The sequence below is a fragment of the Fimicolochytrium jonesii genome (assembly GCF_025526975.1).
Source record: "Fimicolochytrium jonesii strain JEL569 chromosome Unknown EV422scaffold_6, whole genome shotgun sequence".
In the NCBI taxonomy this organism is placed as follows: Eukaryota; Fungi; Chytridiomycota; class Chytridiomycetes; order Spizellomycetales; family Powellomycetaceae; genus Fimicolochytrium; species Fimicolochytrium jonesii.
Genome location: NW_026515673.1, coordinates 670,845 through 691,159, shown reverse-complemented (window position 1 = coordinate 691,159; position 20,315 = coordinate 670,845). Strand labels below are relative to the sequence as shown.

The 20,315-nt window shown below is 55.6% G+C and overlaps 6 protein-coding genes across 6 annotated transcripts; 2 read left to right on the top strand and 4 right to left on the bottom strand.

The window, feature by feature from the left end:
- Window positions 1-296: 296 nt before the first annotated feature.
- EV422DRAFT_494532 (tubby C-terminal-like domain-containing protein) lies at window positions 297-1,594 on the top strand (the record flags this gene model as incomplete). Its single annotated transcript, XM_053067752.1, has 3 exons — window positions 297-1,153; window positions 1,244-1,379; window positions 1,466-1,594. The coding sequence occupies 3 exons, from the start codon at window positions 297-299 to the stop codon at window positions 1,592-1,594; spliced, it is 1,122 nt and encodes a 373-aa protein (XP_052927234.1).
- Window positions 1,595-2,118: 524 nt separating this feature from the next.
- EV422DRAFT_565914 (phosphatase 2C-like domain-containing protein) lies at window positions 2,119-3,251 on the bottom strand (the record flags this gene model as incomplete). Its single annotated transcript, XM_053072377.1, has 3 exons — window positions 2,119-2,178; window positions 2,270-2,446; window positions 2,517-3,251. The coding sequence occupies 3 exons, from the start codon at window positions 3,249-3,251 to the stop codon at window positions 2,119-2,121; spliced, it is 972 nt and encodes a 323-aa protein (XP_052927233.1).
- A 649-nt stretch (window positions 3,252-3,900) lies between these two features.
- EV422DRAFT_389432 (kinase-like domain-containing protein) lies at window positions 3,901-6,968 on the bottom strand. The gene is made up of 7 exons (XM_053066840.1): window positions 6,900-6,968; window positions 6,612-6,816; window positions 6,426-6,538; window positions 4,898-6,336; window positions 4,672-4,816; window positions 4,239-4,562; window positions 3,901-4,157 (listed from the first exon to the last, which is right to left on the bottom strand). Exons 2-7 carry the CDS (start codon window positions 6,721-6,723, stop codon window positions 3,969-3,971), a joined length of 2,322 nt encoding a protein of 773 aa, XP_052927232.1. The 5' UTR covers window positions 6,724-6,816; window positions 6,900-6,968; the 3' UTR covers window positions 3,901-3,968.
- A 920-nt stretch (window positions 6,969-7,888) lies between these two features.
- On the bottom strand, window positions 7,889-9,983 carry EV422DRAFT_389715 (uncharacterized protein). The gene has a single exon (XM_053066841.1). The coding sequence runs from the start codon at window positions 9,734-9,736 to the stop codon at window positions 8,372-8,374; it is 1,365 nt and encodes a 454-aa protein (XP_052927231.1). The 5' UTR covers window positions 9,737-9,983; the 3' UTR covers window positions 7,889-8,371.
- A 461-nt stretch (window positions 9,984-10,444) lies between these two features.
- EV422DRAFT_505091 (chitin synthase-domain-containing protein) lies at window positions 10,445-14,585 on the top strand (the record flags this gene model as incomplete). The annotated part of the gene is made up of 6 exons (XM_053068465.1): window positions 10,445-10,560; window positions 10,594-10,698; window positions 10,730-10,969; window positions 11,063-12,537; window positions 12,603-13,399; window positions 13,485-14,585. The coding sequence occupies 6 exons, from the start codon at window positions 10,445-10,447 to the stop codon at window positions 14,583-14,585; spliced, it is 3,834 nt and encodes a 1,277-aa protein (XP_052927230.1).
- Window positions 14,586-15,056: 471 nt separating this feature from the next.
- Window positions 15,057-20,159, bottom strand: EV422DRAFT_505090 (nucleotide-sugar transporter-domain-containing protein; the record flags this gene model as incomplete). Its single annotated transcript, XM_053068464.1, has 15 exons — window positions 15,057-15,137; window positions 15,240-15,589; window positions 15,670-16,546; window positions 16,608-17,368; window positions 17,462-17,658; window positions 17,766-17,836; window positions 17,857-18,069; window positions 18,185-18,221; window positions 18,466-18,568; window positions 18,669-18,814; window positions 18,881-19,001; window positions 19,071-19,165; window positions 19,245-19,471; window positions 19,681-20,069; window positions 20,153-20,159. 15 exons carry the CDS (start codon window positions 20,157-20,159, stop codon window positions 15,057-15,059), a joined length of 3,675 nt encoding a protein of 1,224 aa, XP_052927229.1.
- Window positions 20,160-20,315: the final 156 nt, after the last annotated feature.

Here is a 20,315-nt window from a genome sequence, read left to right as displayed (position 1 = left end):
AGAATGCCGACTGCTCAGAAGTGTGCTGTTCTTTCTGGGTGCGTTGTGTTGTGTGCACTGGCTGGTGGCGAGATTGGGGTCGGGCCAAGATGGGCGATCGCGGCCGAGGGGGGAAGCGAACACTTTCGAGTGTGCATCTAGCTGGTTAGTTTACTCTCTCTTACCATGCGTATTCATTCCCTTTAGCTGGTTTTGGGGAGGGAATTGCAGTTGGAGGCGCGAATGGGAATGGCAGCACGAACCATCACGGCGATGACGATGACGACGATGATGAAACACTGGACGCATTACTACCAATGCCCATCCCACCAGTCCCCACCACAACCCCAGTAACACCAGCCCCACCCTTCCCCGACCGCCCCGATGCCAACCCAGACGACGCTGCCGGCCCTGCAACCCCGCCACCCACGGACGCCGCACCTGCGGCCATCCCCTTCTTCCTCGAACTCCAACGCCGCGCCGGCCTCCTCCACGCACCCGCAGAACGCATCGAAACCGACTTTGATAACACCTTCGAACCCCCACACCTCCACCCAGCCGGCAGTCCAGTCGACATCGCCACGCGAACCGAAACCCACGCCGAACTGGAGGATTTCGTCCTCAAACCCGTGCCCATGGGCCAAAAGCTCCTCTGCTCGATCCTACGACGACGAGGTGGGGACGACCCGGCGGATAAAGGGAGTTCGCTCACGTCTCCGCGGTATGAGATGTACATAGAGGACGGGGATAACACGCCGGTGTTTGTGCTGGCGGCGCGCAAACGGAAGAAGGCCGGGGCGTCGGTGTATACCATCTCGACCACGCGCTTTGGCGCGTCGAGCGGGAGTCTCAACTCCCAAAATGTTGAGGGAGTCGTTGGGAAGGTCAAGTCGAATTTCGTGGGGACGACATTCACCATCTACGATAAGCACAAACGGGGAAGCAAAACCAACGCGTCTGCGAAATCAGACTCAAGCGACGACCCAGCAGCAGAGTCTACAGCAGCGATAAGAGAAGAACTCGGCGTCGTAACCTACGAACCCAACCTCCTCGGCTTCAAAGGCCCGCGCAAAATGACCGTCGTCGTGCCCGCCATGACCCGCGATGCCCGCCGGCTGTCCATCCGTCCCACACACGATTCACAGACCATCCTCCGTCGCTTGCGCGCCTCCCAGTCCAGTGGCGGTAGTAGTACCCCCGACACTCTCCCGCGATCATCATCGAGTTCGTCGGTGAACAAGGGGGAGGAAAGTACGACGGCGAGGGAAACGTTGTTGAAGTTCCACAACAAAGCCCCGCAATGGAACGACGAGACGCAGAGCTATGTGTTGAACTTCAGCGGGAGGGTGACGTTGGCGAGTGTGAAGAATTTCCAGATTGTGCCGGAGGAGGATAATGAGGTAAATGATGCTGCGCCGTGAGATGCGTTTTTGTCCGAAGGGTTTATGGAACTCCGTTAAGCTGATCGTCCCCTGCATTTTTTTAGTATATTATACTCCAATTCGGCCGCGTTGGGGATGAGCACTTCACCGTCGACTTCCAGTACCCGATGAGTTGCGTGCAGGCGTTTGCGATCGCGCTGACGAGCTTTGACGCGAAGCTCTTATGCGAGTGATGCGACAGCCTCGCGGAATCAGTGTATAACCCCACCCAATTGTACATACGGCCTTTCCTGTCCCCATCCCCCCCCCCACATTCGATATATTGCGTAGTTTTCTCGGGATTTTTTTTGCGTCTTGCCCCAATTTTTGTGGCGAGGTTTTGTACAGAGGGAATGCGAAATGTGCTGGTGATACCCCTCAATCATCCGAGTATGCCCCTGTTTCCCTCCTCCCCGCAAGTTGGATCAAGGGAGACGTGCGCAAAATCTCCCATTCCCGCCTGGCGTCTCTATCGTTACTGCACATATCTTTCATATTCGCCGTATGTGATGTCACATGATATTAAAAGATGGAGTACACAAAGGGTGGGAAGGAGGTGGTGTGGTTGGAAACGGAATAGGCTTGAGTAGGTCGGGTGTATTGAAAGGAGGAAGCGGGCACACGGGGGAAGGCGGGGCGGGGGTGGGATCTGTTTCGCGGGTGTAACGAGCCGGGGTGTGTGGTGTGCGCTGTGGTGATGGTGGTGTGGCAGGAAAGGTTATTGTTCGGACCATGTAAAGTCGAGGAGCATGAAGGTGATGTTGTCTGAGCCGGGTGTCTAGGTGGGGCATTTCAAACGTGAGTGAGGGTCCAGACGCACCGTCCCTATCACCATCTCTCACAACGTCGGGAGGAATACAACGACACACCTGCTCCAGCTTGGAAACAAACGAATCGCAAATCTGCTGCGGGGTGCTGCCCTGCTTGCGCATGTCGGCGACCATGGGTATCAACTGCGACTCGTGGAAGTGGTTCCAGAGTCCGTCGGAGGCGATGATGGCGAAATCGACCGCTGGGGTTAGGGGCATCTCTGTTAGGTGTGGGACCTGTTGAATCGCAAGGAAATGAGCATTCAGGGTGGTGATGACACGGAAAGCACGACTGAGTATAACTCACGGGGGAGATCCAATCCTCCTTTGCGCCATTCTCCGGCAACTTGAAGTCAAAGTCGCCCAACGCTCTCGTCATATTGATCGCATGTCCAGGGCCCACGACGCGATCAGCCCTCACAGTCGCATCCGCTTTCTGCAAGCGATCCGACTCGGCCTTATCATCCACCTTATGCTCTTTGCTCAACCTCACGGCGACATACTCCCCATTCGTCGCCGGCGCCACCTCCGTGCCCACCCCATTGTCGCCGGCCGCGATCGCCGCGTTGGCTCCGCCCTGGCCGCGCTCTACCCGCTTAGCGAGCGCGGCGGTGGAGTCGCCTACATTGGCTACGTAGAGCTTCTCGTGGGCGATCAACGCGACGGTGGCGGTACTGCCTCCACGACCGGTTCCGTTCCCGGCGCCCAGTCCGCCAGCGCCGACGGGGGCAGCAGGCGCCTGGCCGGCCGCAGCAGCAGCCACCTTGAATTCCTGAGCGAGCTGGCGGTCTTCCTCCAGGAACGCCTCCTTCAGCGCGCGCTTGTAGTCCCCCTGCTTGAAGGCGTCGGAGTTGACGACGAGTTTGGGGAGGTGTTTTGAGGCGTGCTTGGAGGCTTCGCCGCCGCCGTGGCCGTCGAAGACGGAGTACAGGGCGAAACCGGATTGTGAGAATGCTTCGTCGGCGAGCGCGTATTGGTCTTCTTGGTAAGGGCGCGCGCCTTGCCCGCGAGCTACGCCTTTTGTTATTTTGATGAGAGGCATGGTTTCAAAATGTTGGTGGGTGTTGAGGTGAGTGAGTGATGGTGAGCGATGGTGTGGAGATGCTCTAGATGGACAAGAAATTGCACGTTGATTAAAGGGGTCCTTTTTTCAAAGCAGGAGCGGCTCCGTTGCTCCGCGCGGCAGTTTATATACGGAAAGCAGCACCGATATAAGACCTTTCCACTGCTTCTCTGAACGCCGACGTACAGTACATACCGTGGGAATATGGGGTTTTCTCAAGGGGGGGGGGGGGGGGGGGGGTCTTGGAGCGGAAGGGGCAGGTGATAGATATTCAGAGTTCGCGAAGGAGGGCAAGGCAGAATGGGGGTCACAATCCGCAGCCATCCGTCAAATGAATGGCCATCATCGACGGCAGATGCAGACAGGGCAGGACTCAGGAGGGCAAGGCAGGGCGATCTGAGCCTCCCTCGTCTCGACAGCGAGCGAGACGCCGATCTCTAATAACTTTCGATGATGCGCCCAGCCAGCCAGCCGCCGATGATGTCATTCGTGCCTCGCGTCGTCATTCCCTTCCACCCGCGTCATCAGAAGAGAACGCATTGTCCGAAAACTGTCGATAAATTACGGTGTGCGTATTATTTACATGTCACGTCGCCAGCCTCCCACATATATATACAAGTCTATAGAAACTCTCCCCCACCGTCCAGAAAATAACGTCGATTCACCGCATTCTCCCGCGAAACTCCAGTCCATCCATCAATCGATCGACCGCATCCTCGCATCAACATCCTCTTCCGCGTGCGAGCTATCGTTCTCGCCATGATGAGGTTGCTGCTCCTGATATCCTCCTCTATCCTCCAAAGACGGTCGCGAGCCGTCTGGGGTCAGCACCGCAGCTTCCTCCGTGAACTCGGCCTCGAAGAAACTGACATCGTAGTCTCCAGTCTGCGAAATCGGAATTGGGACCACGACGTGAGTTTTGGTGGGAACATGGTTGTTTGAAAGCGAGGGGATCAGATGACATACCAGCTCAGGCTTAAACGGCACCTCAACCTCCAAATCAAACAACTTCCTCCAATCCACCCCCGCAAAGAATGGGTGTTTCCTTATAGCCTCCCCCTTCAATCTCAGCCGCGGGTTGCGTTTCAACAGACCCGCAATGAAATCTTTCGCTTCAGGTGATACCCATTCAGGGAACTCCACCGGCGATTCAAGGATGTTGGCTTGGATCTCTTCCCGGTCTTCCGAATGGAATGGGTGGTACCCGCACAGCATCTCGAACGTCACGACTCCGAGCGCCCAGAGATCCGCCGCGGCGGTGTGCGGGTAGCCTTCGAGAACTTCCGGTGACTATTGGTGGGGGAGGAGGTGACGGAGGAAGAGGGACGAGGTGAGGAGGTGAGAGGAGACGGAGGAGAAGGTGGAGGACGTGAGGGGGGGTAAGGGAAGAACGCCTTACCAGGTACTCCAACGTCCCAACCACAAATACCATATCCGCCTCACTATCCGACTCCTCATCCTCCGTCTCCTGCTTACTCAGCCCAAAATCCGTAATCTTCACATGTCCCTCCCGACTCAATAAAATATTCTCCAGCTTCAAGTCCCTATCCGCGGCAAGAAAAAAGAAACCCCGTCAGCAACGGATTCCCAAGGCGCAAATTCCAGCGAGAGTTTGAGCCACATACCTATATACAATCCCCTTATCATGCAAACACTGCAATGCCAACACCAACTCGGCACAATAAAACCTCACCCGCTCCTCACCAAACCGTCCAAACCTGCTCACATGGAAATACAGCTCACCGCCATTGATATACTCCATCACAAGATAAAGCCGATCCGCGCTCTGGAACGCATAATGCAACCCCACAATGAACGGGTGATGGATCGATCGGAGGATCCGCCCTTCCTCGTTTGCGTCGCCTTCACCGCCGTCGCCGAGGGAGGAGGAGATGGAGCGACGTTTGTTGAGGACTTTGATGGCGTACACGTTGTTGGTGGACTTGCGGCTGCAGAGGAGAACTTTGGCGTATTTGCCGCGGCCGATGACGCGGTGGAGCTCAAAGTCGGCCATTGTGAGGGTGGTTTCGTCTTCGGAGGCGTGGGAGGAGGAAGTGGGGAGGAGGAGGGATGGGTCTTCGAGGTCGGTGGGGATGAGGGAGGTCGTATTGTTGTTGGCGGCGACGGAAGGTCGGGTGGAGGTGTGGGTGGAGGTCCGGGGCGGGACGGGGACGGAGGTTTTGCGGGATGGGTGCTGTGAGTGGTCGTGCATGCTGTCTCGGGATGCGGAGAAGGAGGTGGTGGGTGGCCGGCGCCGGGCGGAGGTGCGGATACAGTCGATCCAGTCGATCATTTCCGTTGCCGATTTCGTCGCCAATACCAGCGATTTCGGTTTATCGTTGCTTGTTGTGGTTGCCCCGGCAGCGGCGGTGGGTGGCGGCGGGCTCGCTTTACTCCCTGCAGCAGCACCCACAACCTCAGCCACCCCCACACTCTGAGCCGCCTCCACAACCGTAAACACAAACTGCCTCTTAGACACCACCCCCTCGCCCGTGACAACAGTACACCCCTGCAACCTCACCCTCGTCGCCGCACGATCGGGCAACGACCCCGCCGTCGGCGTCCCCGCGACCGCCTCATCCCTCTCATTCGGGAACACCGTCAACACGTCCCCGTCCAGTTTCGCCCACACGCACGTCCACGGCTTCTTGGCGTTCACAGCGGTCGGGTTGATCAACACCTCCATCCACCCCTCCTTGTACAGCGTCGTCGACAGCGCCGCGATCGAGGACGTGAATTCCTTGCGTAACACGCCCAGTCGCTCCGGACCTGGTGGTTGCCCGCCCTGTGGGGCCTGTGGGGCCGCAAGCGATTTACGGCGGCGGAGGTTAGCTTGTAAAGAGGAGGAGGTGGTGACGTTAGAGAGCTGGTTGAAGATGGTTTGCAGGTCTTCGTATTCGGAGGGTTGGTGGATGAGGTTCTTGCCCAAGGATTCGGGGATGGGGGTAGTGGCCGTGGGGCTGGGCGCGAGGCCGAAGAAGCCGGCGAGTTTGGCGACGCGGCGGGCTTGCGGGGCTGGTTCGTTGAGTTGGAATTGGCTGGCGTCTACGCTTTGTGTGCTTAGCTGTGGGTAAAGCCACGGGGGATTACAAAGTCAGCATTAAAGCATACGACCACATGAAAGCAATTACCACAAAGTGACGAGATACATACCCGCTTGTGCCGCAACTGATTATTCACTGGCCTATTCTTGAACAAAAAGTACTCCGTAGTCGCCCACGACAGCATCACATTATACAACCGCTCATCCGCCGTCAACTCCCTCTCTACAACCAGGAACCCAAGCCCATCAATTCACCCACGCCTTCCAAACCTTTACTTAACTCACACGAAACCTACCTTTCCCATCCGGCGAATGCACAAAAAGGCCAAACATCTCCCCCGAATTATTGATCGACAACTTCGCCAATAGTAGTCCTTTCGCGTGCGTCGCGGTGGCCTCGACAGGCATGCGGATGGCGCTGTAGGTGAGGTTGCCGAAGTAGACGCGGACGATAAAGTGGGTTTGGTGGCTTTCCGATCCGTCGGAGGGTTGGCGTATTAACTGGAGGGTATTAGAGATGGTGTGAGTGGATGTAGGGTTTGAGGATGAGGATCAGGTAAGGGGAGGGGAGGGTGATTGTTTACCTTGTCGGGTTTGCTGATGTTGGCGTGGCGTTCGATGTGCGCAACGTCTTTCGCTTTGGCGACGCCGAAGAAGTCTGTTAGCTTTTCTTTCCGTTTCACGGTCTGACGGGAACAAATGTGAAGAACGATAAGAAAATGGAGAGAAACGACGTACGGTTAGTCAAATCAGCAATTAACATCGGCGAATAATGTGCAGTCACGCCTCGAAAAGAGCTACTTCACGAAACCCACCTCCGTCGGCTCATCCGCATCCTCACTCGCCCCCGAATCCGACGACAACGCATCCCCCGGCGCCGACCCGCGCATCTTATCAAACAGGTAGAGCCGTTTACCTGTCACCGAGGGCTGCCGCGACCGGCTGTGCTGTTTGATGGAGGGACGCCGCACTTTGGATGATATGACGGCTTCCGAGAGATCGGACTTGGAGCGCGGGCGCATGACTTGCGCGGGTTTGCTCTGTAGATGCTCGTAGCGCTTCCAGGGCGCGACTGGGTGGACTTTGTCTTCTTCGTCGTCGTCGAGCTGATTGTGGATAGATGTGAGAAGTTGTCCGCAATGGTTCAAGGGACTAATCTTCAAGACACAGCGGGGACGTATCGGCCCCGCCACAGCAATCCACCTACCAGCTTCGGCGTAGAAGGCTCCACAGAAGACTTCCTCCTCCTCGGCGTTGTCTCATCCGGATCAAACACCAAATTCAGCGTAGACGGTCTCTTCCTCCGCTTACTATTCGCCGCGCGCGTCGGTGGCGGGGTGGTATCCGCGATCCCCAGCAGATTCGTCAATTTCACGGATTTGCGCGCGTCGTTGCGCCGTTTGAGGTCTTGTGCCTGCAGGGCTTCTCGGTCGGCGAGTGCACCCATGTCAGTGCTGGCGGGGAGACCGAGGACGGCGGCGAGCTTTTGGCTGCGTTGGCGGACGTGCTGAGTGGGATGTGTCAGTATCGGTGGAGGACCGGGGGGCAAAAAAGGAAAAGGGGCATGATCTTACCGATTGACGGAAATAATAGCGCTCATCGCGCACCCATGGTCTGAAAGGCGTTTCATCAGGCCGTAACGCCCCAGTATTCGAGGGTCCTAAATTTCACATCCGTACGTCAGAGCCAATGGTCAGACCCACCACGTCTTCCAAACATAGTTCCCACCCACCCGACGCGAAAAGCGACCAGGACTCGGTATCATCCTTCCTCTCAATCGTATACAGCAGCTTCACGATATCCTCCACCTTCGTGCTCTCTTCCACCAGCACCCATCGTTGACGCTGGACGCGTTCGTCGACGATGATGGGCACGGACCAGCGGACGGCGGATTTCCGGCGCAGGCGGACTTTGATTGTTTCGGGGGCGGGCAGGCTGAGGTGGTCGACGGGGATGTTGGGGTCTACGCGGCTCTCTTGGGGTTCACCTGAACGCAGAGTAGGGATGCAGGTGAGAAGGAGCATGAATTTTCAGATATCATATCCTTCAATAGTTTCTAATGTAATGATGTGCAAAGAGTGACGCCCTTCAGCTCACCATTGACGCCTTTCACCATGAAAAACACCGAGAAGCTCTCAATAGCGTCGGAAACGCCGAGCTGCGACAACGCGCTCATCCTAACCTCATTGATTGTCGTATTCGGTGTCACGGTGAACATATTGCACGTATCATCCTCCAAATACACAAACACAGGTAATGTCCCTTCCACCCGCGGCGGAGTCTGCGGGATCACCGGTATCGAGTATGGGTGCGTAGACGCGGGGAGGCTCGCGCCACGTTCGAGGAAGTCGTAGGAATGGGCGGCCGAGGGTGGTGTACCGTTTTTTACGCCCCTTTTCTTGGCAACTTCGGAACCCCGTGAAAGAAGATCTTCGCTCCTAGCGTGGGTTGCTTGGATTTTGTATTGCGGTTCCGATATCGCCACCGTAACGGGCACCGGGGCCACGCCCTGTACAGATTTTGAGCCATTTCGTGTGGGATTCTTCAGAATGGAGAGCAGAGGTTCCGCCGGCACAAGTGACCCATGCCGTTGCGAGTTTGCGTGGCTAAAGACACCTGGTGGCGCCATCCCGCCCATGCTCCCAAACGCCGAATGATCGCCTAACCGATCCTTCAACCGCCGCAGCCGGTCCTGCAGTGTCGTCAAGTCGTCCAACCCCGCCCCCGACTCTGCGAGTTTTTCCTGCAGTTGCGTGATGGAGGAGCGATGCGCGGAAGGGTCCGGCACGCCATTCGCCGATAAAGAGGATGCATCATGAGGGATTGTCGTTGCACGTTGGGATCCTATCGAGTCCGCGGATTCGTCCCCTCTGCTAGACCGAGAGAGCCGAGATGGCGGCTTTGACGTCGCTGCAGTCACAGCCAAGGCACCAGAAGAGGAACCCCGGGCGAAATTCTCCTCCAGATCTTTGATGATGGTATGTTCTGTTGATGTCTTTCGAAACAATCTCCGCCTCTCTATTATCTTTGCATCTTCATCCTCGCCGGCATCAACCGTCCGACTGCTGTGTTCCGAAGCGTCTTCGACACCTTCCGCGGACTCTTCAAACGACGCCAGCGCCGCATAGACATAGACCGGTAGTTCTCCAGTGAAAGGCGACCCTTCGCTAGCCCTCCTGTATGGATTTTCGGCCCTTTGCTTCTCTGTTCCTGCCGTGCGTTCTAGACTGCGGTGGTGCTGCAAGTTCAGCTGGAATGGTTTATCTGGGACTTTCGTGGAAGACTCTCCGCTAGCTGAGCTTTGCTTTGCGCCCAAGGACTGCTCTCCAGCAACGTGCGATTGCACTGGCGTTTTTGCGTCCCCTGTAGCATGCGACGGGGCCGAGGTCTTTCCAAACAAAGACGACCGACTGGGGAACATCGTCAGCGAGAAGGGAAAGCGACAGAATTCACAGTAAGGCAGGAGATACAGTCACCGACGGTACTTCTCACACTTTGGCCATTACTGAGATGCCCGCAAAACTGGCACCTTCCACATTCCGAACGGAGCTCTGAAAGACCGGTGGCCAAAATTAGGCTCCCGAGCCCAAGTGGCGAACCAAGGTTAAGCTTATTCTCGGCCATGGACTTCCTCAATGAATGTCCCGATAGGGTTTAAAGTCCCTGGAAAGTGCAAGACGAGAGCAATATCATATATGTACTGCAGCAGAGGCTTTGTTAACTCTGTACTACGTGCGTGGTAATAGCAGCCTCTGCAAACTGCTGAGAATGAGCCGGACTCGAAGGTGGTGCAAGTGCTCAGTGCTGGTGGGAATCTGGTGGGGAATCCCGCCACGCGTGGAATGCACGACGAGGAATTGCAACGAGAATTCAGAAGTTGGCAACCCTCGCACATGGATTCTCTCGTCCGCGTCGTTAGCCTCCATTCCAACTCCGTCCACGATGGTCCGGCGACTTGAGAATTGTCGGCAACATCGCCATGCCCGTCTGCCCGTCGGGACACCTGCTACGCAGCATGTACAAGCACGCAAGCAGAAGCCGATTTAAATGCGACCACCCACGTGACTCCATGCATTTTTGATTTGAGTTGTGCTTTATCTGCGGCCATCTGCGGGCGGCACGCGGAGTTATGACGATCGTCAACGGTTTCAGGGCCAGTCGCAACTTGAAATTGACGCCGAACAAGGGGGGCAGACGGGCAAAATCTGGGCAAAATGTTCTCGCCGTTTGGGATGGATCCACAATGTGCGTGCGTGCATGCTGGATCTGGATCTGGAGGCGCTGGGGCAAGACGGCGAGAGAGAACCAGCCTGCGAAAAGCCTCCTCCTCGGCATGCGAGCTTCTGTCAACCCGCACAACACAGCATATACACAGTACATACTGTACGTAGTATCCCACAACCTTTGTCGGCAGGCTGCATTACCGTGCTCTAGCCTCTTCAAAGACTCCCTCGAAAACGGCCTCGGGTCTTCCGCCAAGGCACCTCGGTGGGCGACTCTACTGGTCTTTTCCCGCGCACCCTTCAATTTCAAAATCTCCCACGCTCGTAAGACGACCAGTTTTCGCACCGCGTCAGGATGCATGGGGACGGGCCACTAACACGGAGCCGGTCGAGGACGACATTGAACAGGAGTGGTACACTCGGTCGCAGAGGTAAGCCATGAAGCGCATTCACAGTGTTCGACTCGTTGGTTGACGCCCATGTGCCCCACCCATTTTCGCAGGTACACTTGTTAGGCCAGATAGGTATCAAGGACCCACACCACTACTGCGTTCAAACACTACCAAGACAGGACGATCGAAACGCCGGCAGTCAACCTCCAACCAACCTTTGGACCTTGGGGAGGATGGTGGCATTCACGTGTGGGCCTACGTCGCAAAGGCTCTGACTTGCTGTTTCCCACCTGCTCTCCTTGCGTGCTGTAAAATCAATGGTTCTGGGCCACAGCAGGCGTGGAGGGAGAAGGTCGCCCTATGCTGGATTGTCTTTCTTCTCAGCGCCTTTGTGATGTTTTTTGTCATTGGGCTCAATCCGTTACTGTGCCCAGAGTCTGCCCGACTTCAGAAAGCTCCGCGAAACCAACCAGATTCGTTGGTTATCAACGGCATCATGTACGATCTCTTGTTGAGTCCCGAAAACGTGCGCTTAGCATTTCGGGATGCGAAGGGCGCTGATGCCACCGACTTCTTCGCACCCGCGGATCCTGATCCCAACAATCCTGATCCCTGCAAGGATCTCAAGACCGGCAAATACCCTTTTGCAGCGACCACCATTGGACCAGCATGCCTCAATTCCGACACCTGTTTCCCACGAACTGGTCTGGTGCGGTTCAAAACGTTGCGAGATCGCAAAACAAGAGTCGATGAGCACGCAGCGTACGAGTGGGAAGAGATTGTGAACCGGAACTTCAGTATGTATATGGATACGATTCTCGACCTCACACCTTACTACCGGGCTGCGCCTCCCGACCCCAACAATGCGATCCATAAGCTACTCTATTCGTTACGCGATAAGCCGAATAACGATGCAACGCGTGCTCTCGTGACGAGTCAAGCGATGAGTGAGGATCCTAGAGCGCTGAAGTGTCTAGTGAACAAGTTCGCGGCTGGAGTTATTGCTCAACAGTCGGTCAGTTGCAACGCGTCCACGGTCTTGTCGGCCCTTATGTCCGTCGTCGTCCTTGGTGTGCTCCTTGCGAGATTCGCCATGGCGGTCTTCTTTGACTGGTTCGTCTCGCACCGTCTCGCGCAAACCCCGGAGCCGGAGAAGTTGTCTCGCCCAATGTATCCATCGAGCACCTCGATCCACAATCCGGCTGACAGGAATCCGCATCGCCATGATATCGAATTGGTGCCTAGCCCGAAGCATGATGGAGCTTTGGTGAAGAAGGCTGCGGTTCAAAGTTTCGACTCTGCCAACATTGGTCTCCACTTGTACACCATCCTTCTGGTTACCTGTTACTCCGAAGGACGGGAATCCTTGCGGAATACCCTGGAATCGTTGGCTGCAACGGATTACAAAGATAGTCGGAAGCTGCTTTTCGTCATCGCCGATGGTATCATTACCGGAAAAGGCAACGGCAAGAGCACCCCAGATCTCCTTCTGGACATGATTGAGATTGATGGCACTTTTGGAAACGACCCGAAGCCCTGTAGTTACATCGCCGTCGCGAGTGGTGCCAAAGCACACAACATGGCGAAAGTTTACGTGGGACACTTCCGTAAGTCCTAATTCATGCAATCATCTTTCCGTTCCTGCAAGTGACGCCTTATTCTTCACATACAGGTCACGCCGGGCATCGCGTCCCGATGGTTATAGTCGTCAAATGCGGCGCTCCCGAAGAAGCATCAGAAGCAAAGCCCGGAAACCGTGGAAAGCGTGACTCCCAGCTCATTCTCATGCACTTCTTCACCCGTGTTATGCTCAACGACCGCATGACACCCCTCGACTACGAACTCTTCAGGAAGATTCAGCATGTCATGGGTGTCACCCCCGACTTTTTCGAGATCGTGCTGATGGTTGACGCCGACACGAAAGTTGCGCCGGACTCCCTCGGCTTGATGATCAACGCCATGCACAACGACGCCTCCATCATGGGTCTTTGCGGTGAAACTCGAATTGAGAACAAGACCCAGTCATGGGTGACGGCCATTCAGGTGTTCGAGTATTACATCTCCCACCATCTCGGCAAAGCTTTCGAATCCATCTTTGGAGGTGTGACCTGTCTTCCCGGGTGTTTCTGCATGTACCGCATCAAAGCCCGCAAGGAGTTTGGTGACTGGGTCCCGATTTTGGCCAACCCGGACGTTGTGGAGACGTACTCGACGAATGAGGTCGACACATTGCATCAGAAGAACTTGCTGTTACTGGGAGAAGATCGGTTTTTAACGACTATGATGCTGCGGACCTTCCCGAACAGGAAGATGGTGTTCATTCCCCGTGCGGTGTGCAAAACGGTGGTGCCCGACGACTTTGCGACTTTGCTCAGTCAGCGTCGTCGGTGGATCAACTCCACGGTGCATAACCTTGCTGAGCTGGTTCTGGTGAACAATCTGTGTGGAACGTTCTGCTTTTCTATGCAGGTATGTGTCGGTTTGCAGTGTCGCGGGGGCTACTGCTTTTCCGCCCGGCGCAATATGCTAACACGTCCCACACTTCCGTGTGCAGTTCGTCGTTCTCCTCGACCTGATCTCCACATTCGTTCTGCCAGCGACCGTCGCCTCAATGTTCTACATCATCGTCTTCACCGGAATCCAATACGCGCACTCCAGCATCGCCACTGGCCAAATTATTACAATTATCACTCTCTTCGTCGTGACGCTCTTCCCGGCCTTCGTCGTCTTATGCTCCCTCCGGAGATTCCATTACCTGTTCTGGATGTTGCTGTACATCATGGCCATCCCCATCTGGAACTTGATCCTGCCTCTTTACGCCTTCTGGCATTTCGACGATTTCTCATGGGGTGCGACTCGTCAAGTCGATGGAGTGAAAGAAGACACCCACGGACACGGCGGAGACAGCGGAGCTGGATTCGACGGAAGCAAAGTACCGCTGAAAAGGTGGGAGGAGTACGAACGGCAATGGAGACGCGAGAAGGTCGAGGCGTACATGCGAGCCAACCCCGGCGCGCAGTCCCCACAAGGCCAGTACTCGCACAACCCCTGGGATTCTGGCCGGAACGGACCGTTGGGAGGCAGGGGCCACCGGCGCTCGGACTCGGACTCCACGGGCAGCTCCGACATATCCACCATGTACGAGCGGCCCGGCGAGCCCTTTGCTAAGAACAAGCTCGCTGTGCACTCCAGCGAAGCCCTGCTGGCCTCCCCGCAACGCAACCCGATGTCGCGGCCGCCGGGGTACAAGGGCGGCCCGCAGCAACAACGACACGGCACCGAACCGCTGTTGCCATACCAGCAACAACGAATGATGTCGAATCCCTCGTACGCCGGCACGCCGCCGGGATCGCCCTCGCACGGCGGCGGTTCGCCTTCCGCGTCCCCGCGCCCGCAATTCCCTTTCCCGTCGCAGCACTACGAACAGCCGCGCGCTGGATCGGTGGCGTCCTTCCATTCCACTAATTCGGCGACGACATTACCAATCCCGCCGGGACTGTTCAGGGCGAGAGAAAGCATGCCCGGGCCGCAGTCGCAGGGCGCATCAACACCGCCGATACAGACGTCCGGGTCGGACCTACCAGTGTACATCTCGCCACACGCCCCTCAGCGTCCCAACACTCCCGCGAAGAGCAAGAGTCATTACGAGATTTGAGCGGGTCGTCCTGGACTTGTGTATCACACGGCGTACCGTCTTTTATTTGTACAGATAGAGGACCCAGTTTCCCCCACCCATTTATCACTTACCCACCCACACATATATATAATAGATTTCCCCTCCGGGTGGACGAGCGCGCTTCCGGCTAGAATGGACTCAGTTAGCGTAGATATCAGACATTCCTTGTGGCGTATCTGAACACGCCACGTAGAAACACTGGCATTTTTGTAGTCCCATTTGGCTTCTTGTATTTTTTTGTTTGTTTGCTGGGCTTTTGTTACTATCTGTTGTTAATTCTTTGCCAAATAGTATGGAAGATCAAACTACTATCTTTGCTTCGTGATACGCTTCTTCGCTGGTATACGCCTTCTCCGACTCGCAACATCCGCCTTTCTGCACTATCAAATTCGGCCTACTTGCTTTTCATTCCAATAGCCAAACACGCCGCTGCTCAATTCCCCAGCATATTCATCGTGGTTGCTGCTGCGGGGTGGCCACCCGTCCGGCCGTGCTACGGCGTGGGGTCATGCGGCCCGTCCAGTCAAGGTGCTGCATATATGCCAGAAAAGAGATGAGATGATTGATTAGCCCGGGCGTCCATAACCGAAAACACCCAGCAACCGCCAAACAAAAGGACAGCAAAAGCCGTACTTTATTAGGCACAAACGCAAACCCATGCTTCATCAACAACTGATCGGTGTCCATCTCCTCCCCTGTGCCCGTCGCGGCCCCAGCCTTGCCCTCCACCTTCAACGGGGCCATCTCACCCACATTCACGGCGCCATACCGCGGCATCGCCGTGGCGGGTTTCTTGGCCGATTTGGTGGGTGTCATGGCTTCCGCGTCGGATCCGGACATTTCGAGGTTATTAATTGAGTCGTCGGGGTGGGCGGAGGGTGTGCGGGACGCGGAGGCGAAGGAGGCGTAGGAGGGAGTGGGCTTGGGTTTGCGGGTGGAGCGGCGCACGGGGGTTAGGACTGTTGAGACATTTTCGCCTAGGACTGGGGTGGGGTGGGTGGTTGAGGAAAGTCGTCAAAACGTGTGGGAGCACGAACATAACATCCCAAAAGACAATACTCACCCAACTTATCCTTCTTACTCGCCTTCAAAGGCGTCAGAACCGCCACCGAGCCAACAGGTTCATTCACCACGCCTCGTTCATTTTCCTTCTCCTCGCGCTCCGCGCTACCTTCTCCAACACCCTTGAACCCAAACTTCCCATCCGCCAACGACAACATCTGCATCATCCCCGCGACGCGATCAAACGACGCCTGGGAGCCGGGCATCGGCGACGCTGCAACAATTCCGACCCCAGAACCGTCCACTCTCCTAGAGAGCAACCCGTGGCGCCTCATCACCGACATGGACCCGCTAGCGGCCGTCCCGGTCCCCGTCCCACCGCCCAAACCAACGTTGGTGCCGACGCCAAAGGATCGGAGAGGTGTCGCGTCGCTTCCTCCCGTTTTGTCGTTGCGGGTCAGGAATCCCGATTTGGGCGGGGACGGTGTGGCTTTGTCAACGGGCTCTGGGGGCGATCGGTAGCCTGTGAACGACCAGTTCGGGAGGGGCGGCGCCCCGGGTGAGTCGGGTGTCTGGGCGGTGAGGGCCGGGGGTGGTGAGACCTGGGGACTTGCTTCATGATCATCGGTGGGTTTGGAAGTCGCGGGTGTGGTGCTCGGCGGCGCAACTGAAGGAGTGTTGGAGGTAACCGTAGCCGGACTATCGACCAAAGCCGCGCGGCTGGAGATGTATGGCGTGAACTGTCCACCCACACGTCGTGATTTCATAGCCGATGCTTTTGGCGTTGCTTCGTTGTCGTCATTGGCAGCGGGTGTAAAGACGCTCGTATCAGCTTCGGAAGCGGATAGGCCCGGGGTGGACATTCGAACCGATTTGAGTGCTTTAGGTCTGGGCGTGCCTTTGGGAAGTGACTTTGCCGTCATGAACGGGTTTGCAGACTGTAACCAAAAGTGTTAGGGATATGAGTGTCCTTCATCTGAGAAAACATAGTTTACCCACCTCTGTCTTGTTCTCCTCAGCATCATCAGTAACATCTCGTTCCTCATCATCGCTCGTGAACCTGACGCCCCTCCTAGTCTTCTTGATAGCCACTGACGTCTCATCCACGATCATCTGTTCAGCCTCGTCTTCCACAAGGCCATCAGTGAAAGTGACTTGAACACGGTGGACGTCCTCCGACACCAGGACTTCGCCAGCATCCCCTCCTGGCAAATCAATGGCGTGACGAACGCCATCCATCTCCATCACACTATCCGCGGGCTCAGCGGCCAAGGCTATGTCGCTCATTGTCCCAGCAGCAATCCTGGCCTGATATTCCTGCAAAGCAATCAGCAGCAACTCGTCGCATGTCTGCACCTCTACGTCCCGTGTCTCAACCGTCACCGCAGTGCTGGGAATACTTGAAGTCCTGTTCCTTGCATCAGTGCTCATGAGGCTACGGGTCGTTGCGCCGCCGTTCCGTGCCGTGGTCGTCTGGTATAAATGCGATGTAGGGTCGTACTTCCTGATCGGTTTCGATGAAGCATCGCCGGTTTGGTTGAGAGCGGATGTGGAAGCCACGCGAGATTTCGGAGCTGCTCGTGCTTGGGCGGTGGATGCGGCGGCGGTCTGAGCGGAAAGGGGCTGGTACACTGCGGGCTTCTTCGTGCTGATTGTCGTTGCGGATCTCTTCGTCGGAGCAGACGAGAACGTGGACGGGCGCGGACCTGGAGGAGGGATGACCGACTTCCTCGGGGCAATCGTGTTTGCTTTCGCTGGAGCTGCATGAAAATCGGAAAACCTTTTAGAAAAACGGTGACAATGGCAGTCACACAAACAAAACGCTAGCAACCAAGCACCCACTCCTTACTCACCAGCACGAACAGCACTAACGCCCGACGCACGCGTCGCGATACCTACCCTGACGGGGTCTTTTCGCTGAATTCCGCTGCTTGCTTCAGTCGATGCTGCCCTGGCCACAGACGCTCTGGTCGTCGCAGTGGGGCCAGCTGGCTTAACCGGTCCTAACACTCCGCGCACTGCCGTCGTCGTGGTTGCCGTCGCAGTGGTTCTAATCATCGACAAGCAAATTTTTAGCGAAAGTACGACGTTCCATATCCCTCAATCCGCTTCCGATCCCCTAGAGAGTCGTGTACCCCTCGCAAGCATCGTGCTCACCCTTTCTTCGCAGGTCCCCTCTCCATCTCTTTCCGACGTTTGTATTCCTCAAGTTTCTTCTTCAAGGCGAGCTGTTCCGGCGTGGGCTCACCGGATGGAGCAGCAGCTGCCGGTAGCATGCTTGTGTTCTTCCACTCTCGCCAATACGCAAAGCAAGATCTTTGGTGTCTGGATGAGTGAGGCTGGGGAAAGGGAAGTGTGAGAAAGGCCTTCCTACGCGTCCCCGTCGGACATCTCGAGTCATCTGAGGCGATCGGACAACTCCCCCAAATCCATCCCACACTGCTCCCAACTTCGCTGCTTCCTTCACGCCGACCCGGAGTTCATTCATGCAAACGTAGTACAGGCACAGAAGGGGCATTCCAGGGTATATAATGGATCATCTTTCGACGAGACCAGGAGGCAACAGAAAAACATACCGAAACATAGGGGATAACATTTGATTTGACCGAAATACTAGAACAAAAAAGTACATGGTATCATAAGATAAAATATATCCCATAGGGAACAAAAAGCTAAGGAGGTAGCTAACTAATGTAGGTAGGTAGGTAGATAGGTAAGGTAGGTAGGGGTGTCCAAAAGTAAGGGGGCCAAAGTATCATACAGATAAGGGTAGGCGTAGCCGTGAGCGATTTCAATAAGAAGATAAATAGATAGCCGGGACGGGTACGAAACACTTGCTTAAGGATTCCGCGTGTACCGCGGCAATAAGTTCGTATCCTTGTCGTCCAAAGGATCGGGATCTGATGACGGTTGTTCGTAGGACGTCGCGCGTTTGACCTGTCCGGCCCGTTCGGGAAGGCCTGCGCGTGCAAAAAAAGAATGGAAGAATGTAAGTCACAGTTCCCATCGTGGTGTCACCGCTCAGAAGGGGACAATTGGTCCCTCGATAACGAAACGTACCATACAGATGCGTCGCATATAGCACGACGGACGATCCTAGAGTGAACATCAGCGTGATCTCGAAATCAAACAAGAACATGGAGGCGACGGAAGAGAGAATTATGGACAGGGAGGTTGCAAAGCCCTTCAAAATGTTATCGGCATATCTACGAAGAATCATAAGTGAGTTGAAATCAGGGGCTGGAAATCGCTGGTCCATAATGTAAACTTACTTGACGACGAGAGCTACGATAAGCCCTCCAATCGCTTGGCACATGATCGCGCCCCAGGTCCATGCGTTGTAGCCTTGAAAGAACCCGCCTTCCCGTATCACTTCCCCATCCATGATCAAAACTGGTAGGTATTGAAGAGTTAAGACACGGCATGCGAGAGGCTCGAGATAAGAAAGCGAAAGACACGTACCACCAAAAATGAAACCGGGGATCAAACTGAATATACAGAGCTGCATATTCCGCAGGAACAATGACGCTTGTGTGCCCTTCAACACCTTTTCAAACCTAATTTCGTGGAAGAGCAGGTCAGCTCAAACGAATCGGCGAGAGGAAAAGTAAGGTAACAATCACGAGCAACGCTCACCAAACGCCTGCCAACCCAGACAAGACACAAGCCACGGTTACAGCGCTAAGCCCAAGCGCTTGCTGTACTCCTCCTGCTCTCGAGTCGGATGTCTTTCCGTCCATTTGCACGAGCGCGATGCCGAGGGTGAGGAGGATCAGGGATATCCACTTTTGCCTTGCAAGTGTTCGTCCGAGGAGGAGCACGGAGAATAGGGCGGTTGTTAAGATTTTCATTTGGTATGTGACCTAATAGTGAAGAAGAGGGATCTGTGTAAGCAACATTGCAGTGCTTCGCGCCCGAACGCAATGCTGAATATATGCGACTCTTCGCCTTTATCCCGACTTCCACACATTCAAGTCAGTCCCACCCTCAGCGGCGTCACCCTGCGGTCGGTTGGGCCATGTCCAGTCTGACCTCAACTTCCATGAAACCCCGATGAGATGCTTCAACTCACCTGGAAAGTTGCTGGATCCAGATATTGCACCGCAACATACTGCAGATTGTTCTGCACAAAATACAGCACCGCCGGCACCGTCATTTTCTTCCAATGACTGTCGCTCCCAAACATATCCCTTAGCACTTTGCGCATCGAGACGCCTCCCGCCAGTCGCGATTCCTGTCTCCAATAGACTATTGCGCAGACGATCAGCTTGATGAGCTCGGACATGACGACGGCGGTGGACACGACGTAAGGTGGCTGGTCTGGGTCGCGCGTTTTCCGAGAATAGGACATTACGAGCGCAAGCGCCGAGTTTTGCACCACAAGGGTGATTAGCGAAACCCATTTTAGAGGCAGGCCGAATAACGTGCTGTCTGCTACGAGGCGAGCCCGGGTGGAGAAGGCTTAGAATACAGTGGAAGTTCCACGAGTGAGCAACGAAACTGCGGGAAACTGCCATGCAGGCATTGGCTTTCGCTATACTTACCAGTCATAATGAAGATAGCGTACCGCCCTCCTCAGGAAACGTTTCAAAATGTTGGTTGGAGTGGCAAGCCAAGTACTAGGCAGGCTGTTCTTGATCTCTACGTATTCCAGTTTGCCCCAAAAAAGAACAAAAGCCCTTCCCGCTCAACGGATAAGTGCCCTAA